The 18,754-nt window shown below is 46.8% G+C and overlaps 1 protein-coding gene across 13 annotated transcripts in view; it reads left to right on the forward strand.

Annotated features, from left to right (window-relative positions):
- Positions 1-18,754, forward strand: part of LOC117588267 (voltage-dependent T-type calcium channel subunit alpha-1G) — a 79,657-nt gene that overhangs the window by 33,772 nt on the left and 27,131 nt on the right. For 7 of the 13 annotated variants that reach the window (XM_034279412.1, XM_034279407.1, XM_034279413.1 and 4 more), the window contains exons 3-9: positions 4,370-5,340; positions 9,934-10,045; positions 11,000-11,231; positions 11,298-11,472; positions 14,120-14,161; positions 16,584-16,610; positions 18,414-18,535. In XM_034279412.1, coding sequence (XP_034135303.1) covers positions 4,439-5,340; positions 9,934-10,045; positions 11,000-11,231; positions 11,298-11,472; positions 14,120-14,161; positions 16,584-16,610; positions 18,414-18,535 — 1,612 coding nt within the window. In that variant the 5' untranslated portion in view covers positions 4,370-4,438. Of the gene's footprint in view, positions 1-4,369; positions 5,341-7,055; positions 7,063-9,933; positions 10,046-10,999; positions 11,232-11,297; positions 11,473-14,119; positions 14,162-16,583; positions 16,611-18,413; positions 18,536-18,754 lie in introns of those variants that run through there. The other 6 variants (XM_034279417.1, XM_034279414.1, XM_034279418.1 and 3 more) reach the window with 3 other exon arrangements.

Genomic DNA, 18,754 nt, shown 5'->3' on the forward strand with positions numbered 1-18,754 from the left:
AGCAAAAGTAATTTACAATATCGATGCGACATGGCCACAGCCTTGGCTGCTGGATAACTTCCATTTCCGCCACGCCTTCCGCGACCAAGCTGTCAGCTTTTTACCTGGCTTTGGCTTTTCCTTTTCCCCACCTTCTGCTTCATTTTCTTTCCTTCTTTTGCTCTCTGCTTGTATTATTTAAGAGATGCCGCTGCCAATGAGGCAAAGATGAAGGCAACGGTGTTCTCATTACTTAAAAGCGCCGCCAACGTTGATTGAACGAGAGTCGACCGAGCGCGAAGCGAGGGGCTTAAGGGTGCGACAAGGGTGTGAAAAGGTTGTGAAAGTGAAACTGAGAAAAATGATTGCAGCACATTGCTGCAGCTATGCACCATCTCCAAGTCAATGAAAATAAGTCGAACGAGAGAGCATGTAATTCGATTTGTAAGTCGATTATTGCATTCAATCGTTGCGGCAACGTTCGATGCATGTTGATGTATGCCAAGGGCAAAAAACAAGCCTGGAAAAGTAAGTTTTATATATTTAAATGGTTGTAATCGAGCAGTGCCATGCACAGCATTTATCGCTAGTTTTATTCAACGATTTACGAGCTCAGAAAGCAGCAGATCTTACGATCGCTGAGACACTCAATCGATTGCAATCGATTATGATTTCCATCAACAAATTGAATTTCGATGGCCACAGTCTCGAAGTGGCATCCTCCGCTCAATGCTCGACACGTGCATTTATTCACCGCTGAATATTTATCGAATAATGAATAAGTCAGAGTGAGAGGGAGACTGGCGGCAATATAATCCATTAGGCGTATTACCTAAGAAAAAGAGATATAAAATTTATTGAATTGCAGCCAGCCAAGAGGAGAACAGAAACAGAAACAGAAACATAGAGAGAGAAAGTGAGGGATACCAAGACAGAAATACTCGTACAAGAACGCACACGACAGGCGGATGTGGATATTGCGGATGCAGAAAGGATACTTTGGATCCTTTACGGGCAAATTTACGGATGTGCTCAACCGACTTGCAAGCTTGCTACGTTCGCTGCGTTCCCATCTCTCTGCGGATTTGGTTTGGTTTGGTTGTGGCCTGGTCCCATGAATGGGCCAATAAAAAGCAACGCATAAAAATATGAATTTTATGTTTGTGTATTTAAAACGACAATAAGCACCGACGGGACTGTGTGTGCAATGCGTGTGGGGCATTGGGGCAGTGGGGCAGAAGTTAAGCTCAAGTCTCTCCCCCCCACATACACACTGGCAATCAAAACAAAATAAAAAGGTGGAAGAACAACCATAAAGAGGGTGACAGGGAGACGGGGAGACAGGGAGAGAGCAACAAATGCGCCCAGTGAAGCTGAAAAGCAACAAATGGCGAAAAGAGAGAGTGAAAGGCGGAGGAAAATCAGTTTGAATGGCTGCTGGAGCGACAGAGATGGAGGCAAATCAAATTGGAAAATGAAATGGAAACATGATGGCAAAAAAAAAGAGGAGGAAACTTGCCTTTCCTCACGATTCCTTTTCTCTGCGTTTCCCTTTTCCTTTACTTTCATTCCATTTGGTTTTGCCAGGTGAAGACTGTGTCTGGCAGCTGCTGAACATGAAAATGAGTTTTCCTTTTGCCTTTTCTTTGTCAGGCCAGTCAGGCCGAGCCAAGGCAAATAAAAATAATAATAAAATCAGCGCAATAAGCAAGCAATGAAAGCCACCAGAGAATCCACACAGAGAAAGTCAAACAGACACCGAGAGAGGAAGAGACAGAGAGCCAGAGAGAGAGAGAGAGAGGAGGAAGTCATCGATTTATACTCAGATGAGCAATCATAAATATTAATGTTAAATACAGGACCCTGCACCCTGAACTCGGAGGCACCAGAGGGAGCAGGGGGACTCTCTTCCGTGCCATCCCGCACCATTGGCAACTCGAAATGGGGGACCATTGGACCATTGGCACATGATAGGCCCCACTCGCACAGCAGTAGTTGGGGGGATGAATGTCTACCATAAATCTTCAGATAGTAGCACTCCACAAACAAAAAAGAAAGCAGACAGAAAAAGATCTCTCCATTTGGCGACACTGAGGCGCGCTGTCTCCTGATTTATTTGCCAACGTGCAGAACGCACAACGCACAACGCTGCGTATGCTTATTTTTACTTATGCCGCCATATCCCTTGCTATCAATGACAGCGGCTTGATTTTGCATTTAAAAGTGAATTATATATCCGCAGATTTCCCAGTCAGACGACAGCAAACAGACAGCCAAGCCGCGCGGGGCACAAGAGCCGAGGGGGCAACTGTGCAAACATCTTGCCACATGAGCGACAATTTATTTGCATATTTTCATGAGCTTTCAGGCTTTGGGGACGAGTGAGTCGCCTCCTTCTTGTTGGCTTGTTGGTTTACATTAACACCACAATATCGCAAGAACTAATACATTTATCCAGAAGAAACAATTTGGTTGAGAGGCGCTTAAAGAAGTCACCTTCAAATGGCAGATTTATTTGCCACAATATGTCCACAAAATGTTTTCAATTTTAATAATGGAATATCTGGCTTCGTCCATGGGTACTTTTGGGTACTGTTGGGTCTGAGTCATGGAGTTCCACACGAGAAGCCTCGCTCTCTCTTTTAAGTTAGTATGTAAAAGTAGCCCTAAGTGAAAGGCCCTCGTTTGTATGGCATACGAATTTCATTTGCTTTCTTCGCTTTCGCATACAAATTGTTGTAATTTTTTGCGCTGTTTCCTAGTTTGACCCATTTCAAATCGTTATCGAATTAATATTGTGACATATTTGAGTGTCGCATTGATCCCATTATGCGGTGACAGAGACACACAAAGAGAGAGAGAGAGAAAGAGTAGACAAACCGCAGAATCCACTGCCAAGCCCAAAGCGTGTGCTCCTACCCCACGCAGCCCTCTCTCGCTCCTCTCCACGCCTCGCCACGCTCTGTTTGTGTTTAATTATGTACGTAGTACACATGTGAGTGTGTGTTTGTGTGTGTTTACATGGCTGCCATATGCTGTGCCTGTGTCGTACAAGGCTCTTACATTTCTGATATTCTGACTTGAATTTCATTTCTGTAGTTTTTGTGTGCCCAGTGCCCGTGTCCCTGTGTCCCCGTGTCCCTTTCCTAACATTTTTCGAACGGATATCGAAAACTTTTGTTTTGTCACACTTTTGCACGTGTGTGTGTGTGTCCATTGTTTGGCTACAGTTCCGCTTCCGCCCGATAAACAAATGGCGCCAGTCAACGATTAATTATTTTGATTTCCAGACTAGACAGACACTGGCAGGACACGTGTCCCACGCCGGGGCTTATTGGCAGTTGTTTGTTCTGTTCTGTTCACAATCATAAATAGTCGGCCTACTTGCGAGAGAGCATGAGCCATGAAGATTGATGGCCAGTTATCGTTAGTCGATACGAGGGCAGTCAGTTATTGGCTGGAGCAATCACAAATCGATTGCTCTTTCTTTTCGGTGGACTCTGAACTTGTGGGCACAAAGAAATGGCAAGGCATGAATCGTTTAAGCGATTGTTAGGCCAACACCGACTAGCCCCTTCATTTTGATGAATATTTCTGCAGCGGTGTGTGTGATTCAACTATTTAGCTATTCAATCGAGGCCCAACAATGCCAACAAGTAACTCGAGCAAATAATTCTCAATATCTCAATTACTTCCAATGGGAGTTCTTTTGGTGGGCTGCCAGCGAATTCCCTTCCCGTTGTGTGTTGCTATGCTGTTGCCTTTTGTGGTTTGCTGAGCCTATCAATAAACCAATTTTCACACAATTTTCCCTAACTTTCTCCCTTGTGTGTGTGTGTGTGGGTGTGTGGGGGAGTGAAGGAGTGTGAGTTCCTGTGCCAAAAACCACAACGAAGCACTTTTTGGGGCCCCGTTAATGTGTGCACACAACCACACACACAGACGAGACGTAATTAATGATTGCACACATACACACACGCACACACACACACACACACACGCACACACACACACACACCTACAAACCCTCTCTTGCTTTGCTCTCGTTTGGCGCCCAAATGTATGCTACGCTCCTTGTCTGTGAACACAAAATATGCTGCTCATTATTTTCACGCACTTCCCGAGCCACACACACACACACACACACACACACACATAGAACGTGTGTGAGGTACACACGTGCGTATAAATTATGTTTTTGGCTTCATTATGTGGCAGGAGGCAGGCATTAAAAATCAATTCAAGCCCGTGGCTACGTTGCCAAGTGCCCCGCCCAGCAGCGGCATAATTTCATATTGGATTTTAATGACTCGACTAATCGCCTTTCTCTCTCTCTCTCTCTCCCTCTTTTCTCTTCTCTTCTGTCTTCTGTTTTTTGGCTCATTTTCAGCCATCAGCCCACACAATGGAATGACCCACGCTGCCGCCGGTGGCCCAGACGTTCCATAGCCAGAGGAGAATGCTGCCACAGTTAGCCGCAGCAGCAGCAGCAGCAGCAACACTTCAGCAAACACAAGCAGCGGCAGCAGCAGCAACAGCAACAGGCAGGAGCAACATTCCGTGTGGGAATGGCCAGCGACGTCGCGTGGCAGCAGCAACAGACGGCTGCAACAACGATTCGAAGCACAACAAAAGCAAAAGCAAAAGCAATAAAAGCAACACCAGCACCAGCAATAGATTAAATCAAATGCATTCCAACGAAGAGCCGCCCATGACGGTGATCGTCGATGGAGGAGGAGCAGCAGGCGGAGGCGGAGGCGGACAACAGCAGCAGCAGCAGCAGCAGAAGGTGCCTCGCAGTGGCAGCCAAAGATTGCGTAAAACGAGTTCCTCCAGTGCCAAGGCATCGATACCAGTACCTGCAACGGCAACAGCGACAGCGACAGCGACAGCAACAGCTGGCAGCATGCAACGCGCACATCGACAACCATCGAACGCCTCCGCGACAGCCAGCTCCGATTCGAGGAGGCGTCGCTATACGGGCAAGTCGGAGCGACACGATCGCCAGGACCGACAGGAGCGACACGAGCGGCACGAACGCCAGGAGCAGATGCCACGCAGGAGAGGCGGACGCAGGCACAGTGGCGCCTCCTCGCTGAGCGATGCGGTAGCCAGTGCCGGCGGCCGCGGACGCCATCGTCGCGAGACGAGATCGGGTGCCATCAGCTCCTCAACGGCATCCAGTTGCAACGGCAGCTGCAGCTCCGACGATGGCGACTCCTCGCACACGTCGTCCTCATCATCGTCCAGCTCATCGGGCGAGCCGAATCTGCCGTATCCGGGCTTCCCCGAGATATCCATGAAGGCCCTCACGCAATACACGCGGCCACGCAACTGGTGCCTGATGCTCATCACGAATCCATATCCTTTTTTTGCACAAACAAAAACATGGGCTAAAAGGGGGAACCAGGGGGGATGGGCGCGCTCTAATTGCCATTGTCCTTCGCTGGCGTTTTACCCCTGGGTGCCGTGTGCCGTGTGCCGTGTGCCGTGTGTCTGCGTCTGCAGTGTCCTTGCACACAGATTTCACAGGATGTGCGCTGTGTGTGAGAGCTGAGAGCCTATTGATTTTGCACTTCCTTCTTTTCCCATCCTCTTTCTGTGTGTGCAAACTTCACTATTGCATAGGCCTAAGGACACAGCACACCACAGAGAGGGAGAGCTGCCAGCAGCTTTGAAATATTATTTCCATGAAGGCGTGGCCCTACGGGTATTGGAGGGAAACTCAACTGGAAATAGTGCTCATGCTAGATGCATTTTTGAGTGCAGGTTTCCCCTCTAAATATTGAAATATATATTCAGATCCTGGGATGCCAGGGATGTTCTCGATATGTCTGTCTGCCCACAAGTAAACCAACAGAAAGTAACCAATAGGTAAAACAGTTCGTTCAACTGCGAATCGAAGAGTATTCCACATTTTGCTTGGGGCAAATTCAATTTGGTTTCGGTGTGGAGCATAAATAATAAATATCTGAATGGGCTTCAATATGGATGGATTCTTGTCCCCTGTCCCCTGTCCCAGTGCCTTCTTCCGTTGTTGTTGCTGCTTTTGAGCTGTTCTCATTTTCCGCACTTCATTCATTTTTCGTTGGCGTGCGGGCTGGGAGTGCGGATAAAGTGCGCCAATCGGTGGCTCGTATATCGCACGACACGCTGGAAGATGATGCTCCTGTTTGTGCCCCATGCCACATGCCTCCCTGCTCCATGTGGGCGTTTATTTGTGTGCATGAAAAATCGCTTTGCATATCGCTTTCCCCAGTTCCTTGTTCCCCGTCCCACGTACTTCACATTTCATTTCGAGCGAAATTAAAATTGACTGACGTTGATATTTATTTATGCAGCAGCCATGACACACACACACACACACACACACACACACACACACGCGCGAGTTAAAAGACGCCGCCACAGTCACTGCCGACTGTGTGGAGCGATAAATTATGATAATTGAGTTTAGGCGGCAAGGCAAACTCATTCCACTGAGCAGATACATATATTTAAGGCCTCCTGCGGCTAAATGGCTTTGGCTTGATGGCTTCGATTATCCACTTTGATATGCCCCCTGCCCCTTGCATCTACCCAACATAATCGCTCTCTCGACGCTTTGCCACTTAATTGTTTGCCATCAATTTTCGATTTTTGTCTTTGTTTGCGCCATTTCATCAGGGTGTCTCCTGTCTCCCTCCTCCCTTTCTGTATGTCGCTGACATTTTATGGATTTTATTGTCGCTGTGGCTGCTACCTTGGCAGTCAGAGACGGACACGGAGACAGGGATCTGCCTCTCCCCCAGCGGCAATTATTCTTTATCGGTTGCTGGCATTCAATTGTGCGTTGGGGGAAAATCTCTTTTGCAACTTTTCTCTGCTTGCATTTCGAATTGGACAAAACTAATTTAAGTTCCTCTTTTGTTGTCCGCTTGGGCTTCCGCCTGGCGACATTCGTCTCGTGTTTCGTCTGCGGCCAAACTGCAGCGGAGGTCAGGGGACACGGTGTCTCAGCGGTGCTCAGAGACATTTGTGCCAAAAAGTTAGAGTAGTCGTCGTCTGAGTGTCGCCTGCTGAATGGCCTTGCGTATCGATGGCGTATCTGCCCCACCGCTCCGCCTCCCTTGCAGCCCGAAAGTGTAATCAAATACGAGACAACTCGGCCTTGGAGCTGGGCCACATGGCAGTCATTCGAGCAGCCATCGGACACACAGTGGGGCAGTGGCAGCTACCTAGCGAAGTTTCCACTTTGGGCATTTTACGGCGCTTTTAGCGTGAAATGTGTGCCTTGTTGGGGCACGTGCAACATTGCATGCAAGGCCACACGGGGGAAAACGTACTACCCCGGCCGCTACTCGGCGGAGTCATCAGCATCTGGCTGCATCCTTATGCGGTTGCTCCGCATTAGGAGCATGCGGGACACGCGGACATCATTAGCATGGCGTGTGCCCTGGCCCTGGCTTTGGGGTAATGTGACGCCCATAACTAATTATGACATGCAGCAGGGGCCAGAGAACGTGAACCGTATTCATATACCAAAAAGGACACGCCTTCTGGTGAGCCACAAGCCATGCGGGGCAGCCCTAACAGTCAGCTATCTGGAAGAATTTCCATAAAATTCCTTGGCGCTTTCTTTCCAAGTTGTTCTCTGGGCCGATCGATTTTCATTTGGTTTTGCCATGGAATGCTCCATCGATGACGTGCGTTGTCCTGCCGCTTCGAGTGCGGAGGGAACTTTACTTTCGCTTGATATCATCGCATGAAACCAATTAAATTCCATCGCTTTCCCTGGGCCACACACAGAGAGAGACGAAAACTTTTGGGTCGCTGTCAGGCCAATTTATCGCAAGCTCTTTCTCTTTTTTTCTCTCAGTTTTCTTTGCAGTTCTTTTGAACAGTTCTTTTTTTACCAGCTTTTTCTTGGTACTCGGTACCGCTTTTCCATTTGCTGTTTTGCACCTCTTCAGGGCATTCGCCCTGTCCACCCCCAAATTCGCTTTCATTCGTGTGTTCAGAAATATTCTCAATGCACATCCCTTAGTCTTAGTCCCCTCAATCCACGCCATGGCTTTTGCTCGCTGAATTTTTGGGTGGTTTGGGTTTGAGTTTTCGCTGTTGCCTTTTGTTTTTGTGGGTCTTTTAATTTGTTGCGATTTCTGCACGCTTGCATGCGTTCCTCCATGCGTTCCAGTCCCTGTCCCTGTCCCTGTCCCTGTCCCTGCCACACTTTCACTGCCTGCCTGCTGCCACCTCCCGTTGGCCGACTTTACGCTTGACTTAATTTGTTTACTGTTGGGTTTTGGGGGCCATCGCTGTTGCCAAATCAAAAATAATGCTCGCACACCCGAGAGTCCTCTCCATGCAGGCCACACTGTACAGGCCCGCACGGCCCACCCTATTGAAATGAAAGCATCGACACTGAGTCGATGCTGCTCCTCTGCTCGCTGCTCGCTGATGTCGCATGGGTTTTTGCTGCCACTGCTGCAATATTTACGCTCTACCTGCCCCTCCCACAGTTCGCCTGTACTCTACGCTTTTCGCATTTGTTTTTGTATGATGACAGCCCATGGCCCCACCCCAATCACCCAAATCTGCCGCTGCCATTGCCGACCCCGACCTGGGTCTGACCTGCATGCATCCTCCTCTTGCTCCTCCTCCTCCGCCCAGTATTACTGCTGCCCGCTGGTCCTTCTGCGCACTCTGTGGCTCCTAATGAATTGCTGGACTTTTTTTTTTGGGGCTGCCTTAACTGCTGCATGCAGCTCTCTCTCTCTCTCCTCCTCCTCCTCCCTCATCCCATTGTGCTGCACGTTTTATCTTTAATTGTGCGTTAATAGCGTAAACATTTTTGCCATTTTACCAGTCCCAGTCCCAGCTGTCGTCTGTGTGTGTTCGCTTCTTAATTGCACTGCCATTCCCATTCCCCATCTCCATTCGACATAGGGGCAGAAAGAATGAGTCCTTGGCGCTCATTTGGCAATGCATTAAGGCAGCTTGGGCTGGGGCATGGGCTTGGTCCTGCTTCTGGCCTTGTGCGGTGGCTCTTGGCGAGTGCCGTGTGTGGCGGGTAACGGGCAACGGGCAACGGGTAGCGAGTGGCATGTGGCGAGTGTTTACCCAATCCTAGTGTGTGCAGCAAGCTTTTAGACGACAAGTGCCAGCTGAGGGTACTGCATCAGGTGGAATGCATCATCAGCATTCATACACACACACACCCAGTGCATATTCATCCTCAGCCTCCTGCTCCTGCTCTTGCTCTGGGCCTGGGCCTGGGCCGTCAGTGTAGCACTCTCCTTTCCTGTCCGAATCGAGCCAGAACGTGATCGAATCGAGTGGCTTGTTGGCGGGGACAATGCGTGAATAAAAAGCACTGACTTGATGGCCAGCCGTCATCAGTTTGCTCCATTTGAAGCGTGCCGGCGAAGAAGTTCAAGGAAGGTCCAACCCAATCAACTTCTAACGATATCGACGCAGCAGTTACCCCCACATCTAGTTTTAATGGGCACGGATGTAACTTTCTCTTTGTTGTTTAGCTTGAAGATTGTCTGTGGCCCGAGGAGCGCTGCTGCATGACGCGCGACACTACTAAGGCACAATCTAACATCTTCCGCATTGTGCACAGCAATTTGTGTGCCTTTCGGAGCATACCCATCCCAAGTGCAGGGTATAACCACAACCGAAACCATGCCAAACGAGAGAGAAGCAACCGACAAGCGACAAGCCGCAACGATGTGGTGCTGGGGCTGCGGGATGGCAGGAGTGTGATGCTGGAGCAGATCAGCCAAGTTGACAAGCACTTGAGTGCGCATTAGAGGCGACTGCAAGTTGTTATCCCCTCCATCCAGCTCCAGTCTGCTCCAGTGCACACTTCACTGCAGCATCGCTCTTGGCATTTCCCTCTTCATAATTTGTCTTGGTTTCCATCCTTAACTAAATCTGCATCATTTGCATCGATTGGGATCTGCGCACGTGGTTCGAGCGTGTCTCCATACTGGTCATCCTGCTCAACTGCATCACTTTGGGGATGTACCAGCCCTGCGTGGACGATGCCTGTGTCACGAATCGCTGCAAGATACTGCAGGTGAGTACCAGCTCCATTCCCCTTCCAGCTATTCCTCTCACCTGGGTGCCTGGGTGCCTGGGTGTCACATTAAGTGCCATTTATTTAAGCCATTTTTTGGCTCACTTCCTGTTGTGACCGCCTCACTGCCTGCCTGCCTGCCTGCCTGATGACATCAATCGAGGCACTTCGGCTCATTAGACAGCGCCGCAACACGGCAGGGGTGCCACTAAGTGGGGCATGGTGATTGGGGGGAGTGTCAGGCAATTACAGAGCGTGGCCAAAATGTTACCGAGAGACAGGGAGAGAGTAGCGACGCAACGTGCCAAAATGTCTGTAAATGATATGTAAGCCAAGCGACATTCTGGCCGCACTCAAGTGTAAAGCAAGACGAGACCAGGACCAGGACATCCAGCAGGACCCGCACAACGACAAAGGACAAAGGACACAGGGTTGGGGTTGGGTCTGAGACAAGACAAGACAAGACAGGGCAGGGCACAGGGCAGGGCAAGGCATCGCCAATTTTGGCACACAGAACAAAGTCAAAATGACAACGACAGCCACACAGTGACATAAGTGGGCCGACACCCTCTCCAATCCTGAAAAGAGGCGCCCAAAAATAGCTGGAAACAAGTTGAAGGAGAAGGCCAAGCCGTGCAGGGAAGAAACAGTTCAGGACAGAGACAACTCTGAGACTGGGGGTGGCAAAAAAGATGACGATGATGTCGCCAAGGCAAACTCATTTTGTGTGCCATCGCCCGTCTGCTGTGAATGTGTCCTGATGGGGATGTCCTTGCCGTCTTGATGTCATCAAAAGCAGGTGGAGCACATGGAGCATAATTTTAGCCAACGCCACACATAGTCGTTAGTGGCTGGCTGGATAGTTTTAATTTGATCAACTGTTGAAAAGGCGCAGAAAATAGGACCATCCCTTGTACTTCTAACTCAAACTGTCTCCCTGTCTGTTTTATGCAGATCTTCGATGACATTATCTTTGCATTCTTTGCCCTGGAGATGACCATCAAAATGGTGGCCATGGGCATGTGCGGCAAGAACACATATCTGGCGGACTCGTGGAATCGTCTGGACTTCTTCATCGTCCTCGCTGGCCTGCTCGAGTATGTGATGCATGTGGAGAATCTCAATCTGACGGCCATACGAACGATTCGTGTGCTGAGACCACTGCGGGCCATCAATCGAATACCCAGTAAGTGCCGTGGGCCGTTGGTTCCCCACCCGCAATCACTCAAACAATCGGTGATTCGTTTTGCAGGCATGCGGATCCTTGTGATGTTGCTGCTGGACACGCTGCCCATGTTGGGCAATGTCCTGCTGCTGTGCTTCTTTGTCTTCTTCATATTCGGCATCATTGGCGTTCAGCTGTGGCAGGGCATCCTCCGGCAGCGTTGCACACTGGAACAGCCCGAGGGCATGATCTATCCCATCACGTGAGTACTCGCAGCGGTTCACGCACGGGGAGTGCTAAAGTCGAGGGGGGGGGGGAAGGGGGGGAAGGGCTAAGGTCTAATGGGTTTGGTTTTGTTGATCGTTGAAATGGGTTCAAGAATTTGGCCGGTGTGCGAGGATGCATACGTTTTGTGTCTCTGTCTGCATCATACATAAATCTGCATCTGTCTCGTACATACTCGTACATTCTTACATACATATATGTATGTATGCCGTATACTGTACATAAATATATATATATATTATATATATATATATATTATATATATATCTGTTGTGTGTGTTGATTTTGTTTTGATTTGCTTTGTCCATCATCTAAGCAACATTTCGACAGTGGAGGAGCCACTTTCTTGTGCTTCTGTTGCTGTTGTTTTTGTTTGATTTTTGCTTAGCTTTTTGCCCTAAAGCCCCACACCCACACACACACACACACACACACACACGCAGCCTCTGCCAAATTCTGTCAATTTTGATGAACTCTGCGCTGTGTTGCACTCGTTGTCTGTCTGCCCGCTCTGTCTGTTCGTCTGTCTGTCCATCCGTTATCCGCTCCCAGATCCATCCATTTATCCCATTACGCCCCCACACGCTCTGCATGGCGGCTGGCATACTCCGTGTACACAGAGCCAGAACAGCGAGCCAAAGCTTGGACACAGCGCTGGAATAATTTCTCCTGCAGTAAATGGTCGTTCACGATGCTGGAACTTCACCACACAACTCCCTGAGAGCTGGTTGGCAAATATTATAAACTAATTTGAAGCCTAAAAATGTGCACAACGCTTTTCGGTTCAATGATTTGCAAACATTTTCTTTGAGAATTTTTAAGCTTGGCCCCAAAACAATCATTTATCATCGAAGCCGTGGGCCGGCACACACACAGCTAACACACACACACACACACATGAGCAGCGAATCCCCTTGAAGTAGAAGTGCAGAAGCTTAGCTCAAGGAACCCCCACAATGTCCCCCCCTCCGACCAACAATCCACCAACCCACCAGCGATTATGTTTTGTGTGTTTTGCTTTGTGGAGCGCTCTCTACCCTTCCTTCTTTTGCTGTTTCTGTTTCTGTTTCTTTTGCTTTGTTTCATTGTTTCCTTGTTTGTTTCTTTGCTCTTTCGTTTGCTTACTTCCGCATGCTCTCCTCAGCTGTGAATAATGTTTGTTCACACAGCCAAGACCCAGTACCGAAGCTCACACACGCGTATGTGTGCCTGTGTGTGTGTGTGTGCATTTTAAAATGTATTTTCGATGCAATTCCACAGCATTGTGGCTCCAGTTTTGGCTCTCTCCCACGGTTGGCATACTCGTTAATTATTTCACATAACTGTATTTGCGTTGCCCCCACCCCACCGCCAACATTTTGCATTCAATTTTTGCATTTTTCATTGCCATTTTTATTGATTTTATACCCGGTACTCGAAGAGTAAGTAGTGTATATTGTATTTGTGTGAAGGAAACGCTTCCTTCATTTCCTTCCTATATAAAGTATATAAATTCTTGATCAGCATCAATAGCCGAGTCGATAGAGCCATGTCCGTCCGTCCGTCTTGTTTGTCGAGAGCTAGAGCCACCAAAATTGGTGGGCCTACGTTAAGCCCGGCAAGCTAACGAAGCGTGTTGGTGTGTGAAGTGTTGTAGATGCAGATGACAGATGAACAAAAACATTTAAAACTTGACTGCTGAGTGCCGGGTATGAAAGTTGTGACGCGTAAGAAGCGTCTCACACGTCCCTTCTCGTTTTGTTGGCTTTTTCGGGCCTGAGGTAATTTTCCTTCGAATTAAATAAAATGCCTGTAGCTTCAATTTTCGATTTAATTTCTTTTTGCTATTTAATGAATTTCATTTGTAGCCCCTCTGCCTCCGCCCCTCTGCAGCTCGAGTGCTGCAGTTGCTGAACATTATTTAGCTCCTTGTCCACACACACACACACACACACACACTCGCACTCACGTGGATATTTATTGTGTTTAGTTTTTGTTTTAAACATATTTTTGTGTGCGTTTTTTGTCCACTTCACATTCCACTCGCAATAAGTGTTGCCAAGTGCCAGGTGGGAGGTGTTCCTCTCCTCAAAGTCATGCTGTATATACGCTGATACACCCACCCACCCATGCACACACACATACATGGACACACACACACACACACACTCACAAAACAGCAACAGACAGGGGCCAGCGATTTGTACGGATCAGCATCTCAATGGCCAAAAAACAACAGAACAAAAAGAAACTTGCAATGACCAGGCCACGTGTGTACATAATATGTATACATATACATATTCTGTTAGAGTTTTGTTCTTAGTTTCCCAAATCTAAATATCTACATTTATTTTTTGGTTGAGAGACAATATACGAGAAAACCAACAGAAATGCCCACAAAAACATATAGTGTCAAAGAAGTAAAAACTCTCCTCTCTGTTTTCTATATGTATATTCTGTTTACTTAAGTTTTCGAGTGTTACAAAAACCAAAACACACACGCAAAAAAGAAACATACCAACTTACAAATAGTCGTAGAAAGTAATTCTCTCGTTGGAAAAAAAAAAAAAAATAAAGTAGAAATGCAGAAAAATGAAATGAAACAAAAACGAAAATCATACCGGGAACAAATTTTTTGTTTACAGGGGACTACCTGAAGTGTACAGAGTTCGAGTCCGTGTTAACTCGTAAGATAAAATGATTTATTTTTCCCCCCTTTTAACCTAACCCACACACACAAACACGGAAACACTGAAACACATACACCAACTACCACATGTAAACCACCTTTAAACACACACACACACACACACACAGACACGAACAGAAGAAGACGAAATAAGACACAAACCGAATTCTAATAGCCGTAAACTACTTGCTACTAGTGTCCCACTAATACCAATACTAATACTACTTATACTAATACTAGATCCTGTCTCTATATACTCTTACTTGTACTCAAATAAATGTAATCTATCTAAGCTCTGTCTCTAATCTGTTAAACCCACCCCTGTAATAGCCCACGCTAATTCGTCTCTCTGTTAACCCTGTTAACCATCCTCTACTATAATGCGATGTTCTCTGTACTAAATCGCAGCGCACTCTCTCACACACCCACACAAGGAGACACAGAGAGCCCTGCTGAGAGCTACTCTACTCGGCTCTCTCAGGGCTCTCTCGAACCAACCCCCTTTTTGAAAACTCTACTTCCCAGCTACCAAGCTCGCTCTTTCCTTAAACGATCAGCGATGAGGGTTGAGCGGATGACAAAGATTTACTCTTAGAGTCTCTGCCGAATCCTCATGGACTCCACTCGCTCTCTCACTCTCACTCTCACTCTCCCTATTCCTCTCTACACAAAGACACACGTTTGATACTCGACACAAAACACAAACACTCTCTCTCTCTCTCTCTCTGTCTCTCTCTAGTAAATGTGCATAAATACTCGTACTCAATACATAGTTAGTAAAGTAAAGTAACACAAATAAAAATTGTGATAGCTCTCTCTCTCTCTCTCTCTCTCTACCTCTGTCTCTCTCTATAACTATACATCTACTCTTCTCTCTCTATACGTATACGATATACGAAACTATGCTAAATACTCGCAACAACTAGACAACTAAACAACTCGTCAAAACAGAATAGCTGTCTCCACTCCCGTTACTCGTTACTCGTTACTCGTATCGAATCTCTATATATATATATATATGCTCCCGTCACCACACTATACACAACTGTACCACAGCAGAACCTTTGACCCAAGTGCTAGTCCTAGCCCCAACAAAACATCCTCAAAGTAGACCACAAATATACCCATAAATAACACTCTACTCGATTTATGGTACTCGTTTGTTTTTGGTTGTTAGCTTAGCTCTATATTGTACCCATACATAGACCCCGTAGACGTACATATCTACCATTTGCTATTTGATATTGGAGCCATAGACTTGATGTTGATGTTGATGTTGATGTGGCACCACTTGAACCCGATCTCCACTCTCTATCCAAACTCTGCCACTAAATCTAACCAAACCACACGCCAACAAAAACACACACACACACACACGAATGCAACGATATCTAGAGTACATACATATATATGTGTGTATACATAAATAAGAATACATACTGGTAGTGCTAGTATATGAAATTGAGGCCACAGAGTGGCAACATTTCTCTCCTCTATCTCAACTTTACCCTAACCCCCAAAACCTCCAACCCCCTGACTCTGTTTCAGTTGCAGTTTCAGTTTCTGTTTCACTTGTGTTGCGTTTGCCAAATTTTCGTTTTCGTTTTGCAATTTTCTGTTTCATTTTTGACACACAAATATGACATGTTGCAGCAGTAAACCCTAGACACCCCGACTCCCAGACACCCAGGAAGCAACAGCAATCCAGCAGCAGCATCAGCACTGAAAAACATAGTGAAAAAACAGAAATAACAACCATACCAATTAGCAACAACTCGTTGAGCAGCTCGACTACAAGTCAGTGTGCCTTTAGAAGCATGAATGTATTTCGTTTAGCTTCTCCTTTTTCATGCGCTGAGAGCAACAACAGCCGCTTTCACTCGAGTTAATGATTAGTAAAAAAAGAGAAAAGGTTGAAGCAACTACTCAACCCTAGGTGAAGCTTTCAATGGAAGGAAGTCTTCTAGTTCCCAGTTTTAAATAGCTAAAAATGATCACACTGAGCACACCACAAGGTTATCATCCTCTTGGCTATTCGATACTCGAACTTTCACTGTGCTCCTTATCATTTTGCTGGAGTTTTCACTGTAGAAGCTGCCAAAGCTGATGCTGCTGCTTTGCACTGGGGCCACACTCGCATTCACTTAATTATTAATTCTATTTTTTGTTCGTTTAAAAGCAAAAGTTTCGCTCCACACACACACACACACGCATACGCCCACAGATACATAGGAATATTGCAGAATACACACACACACACACAAAGACACAGCAGCTGTAGCAGCACCCCAAGACCCCCAAAGCCACCGCAATCCACGCACACTCGTTGCCTGCCTGTGTGTATGGTGTGTGTGTGTGTGTGTGTCTTGCTGTGTGTTTGTGGGCGTATGTATCTCTTGTAAGCTGAAATCTTTTTACAGGAAAAACCATCAGTTTCTATTGCAAAGGTATTTAAAGCTGCCCCCCGTCCACGCCACTCTACTCCCAACCACAAAGACCCAAAAAACATTCCAACTTTCGCTCTCGTCTACCGCTCTCCCTATCAAGTCACATGCCAACAAATCAAGTACAGTAATTACACAAACACATACATGCATAAGCACACACACACACACTCAAACTCACACTCACACATGAAGAAGTTCATAAAGTTTAGCATACGGCAGTGAAGCGTGCAAATTGCTGCGATTTCTGCAAAAAGAAATGTATAGAAAAGTTACACAAGAAACATTAAAATAAAGGAAGAAGGAGAACACAACTACAAAAATATTTGAAATTCCACTTGCGGTGCTGTGCCCCCCGATGACCCCTTCCACTCACCCTTCACTCAGTCTCAGTGTCAGCGTCAGCGTCTCTTCGCCTCTCTCTCTCTCTCTCTCTGCTCCACTTCAGTTCAGGCCACTCCACTCACCTCCACCTGCTGGGTGGCAGGAGTGTCGTCTGCCAGTGTCAGAGCCGTGCCTCCACGTGCATATTAAACACATTTTATTGTCACACACGGCGACACACTTACACAAACACACACACGGTTGACACTCGGTTGATGGTGACTTTTTTTTTTTTTTTTTCATTTTTTTTCTTTCATTTTTTTTATGTCTCGCTCCTGATGTTTCCTGCTCCGGCTGCTACCGCGTCGGCCATTTTGTGGCAACATTGCGCGTTTAATTTAAATTGCTTTGGCGTTTTTATTTCCCTTTTTTATGTCCCACCATCCTTGCCATCATCCCTTATCCCCTGCTCCAGCCCAGCCCCAGCCCCAGCCCCAGCCCGTTCACAAAGAGTTTTGCTTTGTTCTAAGTTTTTCTTAATTATTTTTTTTTTGTTAGTTTGTGTTTTAGTTTGCGCTTTGTGCTTCGTTTTATGCCTTTGGGAGCCATCTCTCTGTCTCTCTCATTCTCTCTCTATTTATCTCTCTGTGTGTCTCTCTCTCTCTCTCTCTCCGGTACAGTTGTGTCTTTGCCGTGGTTGACTGTACTTAAGCTTACTCACTCGCTCGCTGCGCGCTTACTATCGCTCTCTAGCTCTCCCACTTACTCTCTCACTCTCGCCCTGTGTCTGAGTGAAGCTATAGCTTTCTCTTTCTCTCACTCTCACTCTCACTCTGTCTCTGTCTATTGCTCTATGTTAGCTTGGCTTGATGAAAGCTCTAAGCCACATGCTCTCTATCGCTCGCTTTCACTCGCTCGCTATCACTCGCTACTCGCTTACTCTGTCTGTAACTCTTTTGCATTGGTCAGCCGTGTCTCACTCTCACTGTCTCTCACTACTCTTTAGTTTTTGCCTCACCCATTGGCCGTCTCTGTCACTCTAATTAGTTGAATGTTCTCGTGTAGCTGCGTGTGGCACGCGTGAGCAGATCAAGCCATGAAACAACAAAAAAAAAACAACTACGCACACAATCTCTCTTCTGCAGAAATCAAAATTTATCGATTTATCGATCATTAATCGCTCTTTTTTCCCACATCTCGATGTATATGTTTACGATAAACGCATAAACATATCGAATAAACTTACTTGAACTTGATATGAACCACGAATATTAATTGTACTTTTTGTGCTCTCTCTCTCTCTCTCTCACTCTCTTATCTTTCTCTCTTTTTCTCTGTAATTTCTCTCCTTCTCTCTCTCTCGTTGTCTCTTTGCTCTCGTGTGATCTTCTCTTTCGTACACTTTGTTTCTGTGTGTGCTGGATGTTTCGATTTCATTTAAAAAATCGCATCACATGACTTATTCTCTATCCACATGTGCAGCCTATCGCAGTACTACGAGTTCTCCAAGGATCAGGATTACATCTGCTCCACGCCCACCGACTCGGGCATGCATCTCTGCGGCAACTTTCCCCCCTACCGCAGCGGTTCCCTGGTCTGCAACGGTAAGTGGAGTCCCCACTCCTCCATCCCCACTTCTCCTCAATTACATTAACTTTAAAGCTAAATGAAGTGCAAATTGCGCCGTAATCAAATTTGATGGCGTTTTTAATTGCTCTCCCTCGAGGTTAATGATGAGCTTAAGTTCAGTAACAGCAGCAGCAGATTCAGCAGCAAGAGCAATCACAATTACAACAATACTGACAGCAAACTCCTCTCCGCAC

This window comes from Drosophila guanche, unplaced genomic scaffold, assembly GCF_900245975.1.
Source record: "Drosophila guanche unplaced genomic scaffold, DGUA_6, whole genome shotgun sequence".
Taxonomy (NCBI): Eukaryota; Metazoa; Arthropoda; class Insecta; order Diptera; family Drosophilidae; genus Drosophila; species Drosophila guanche.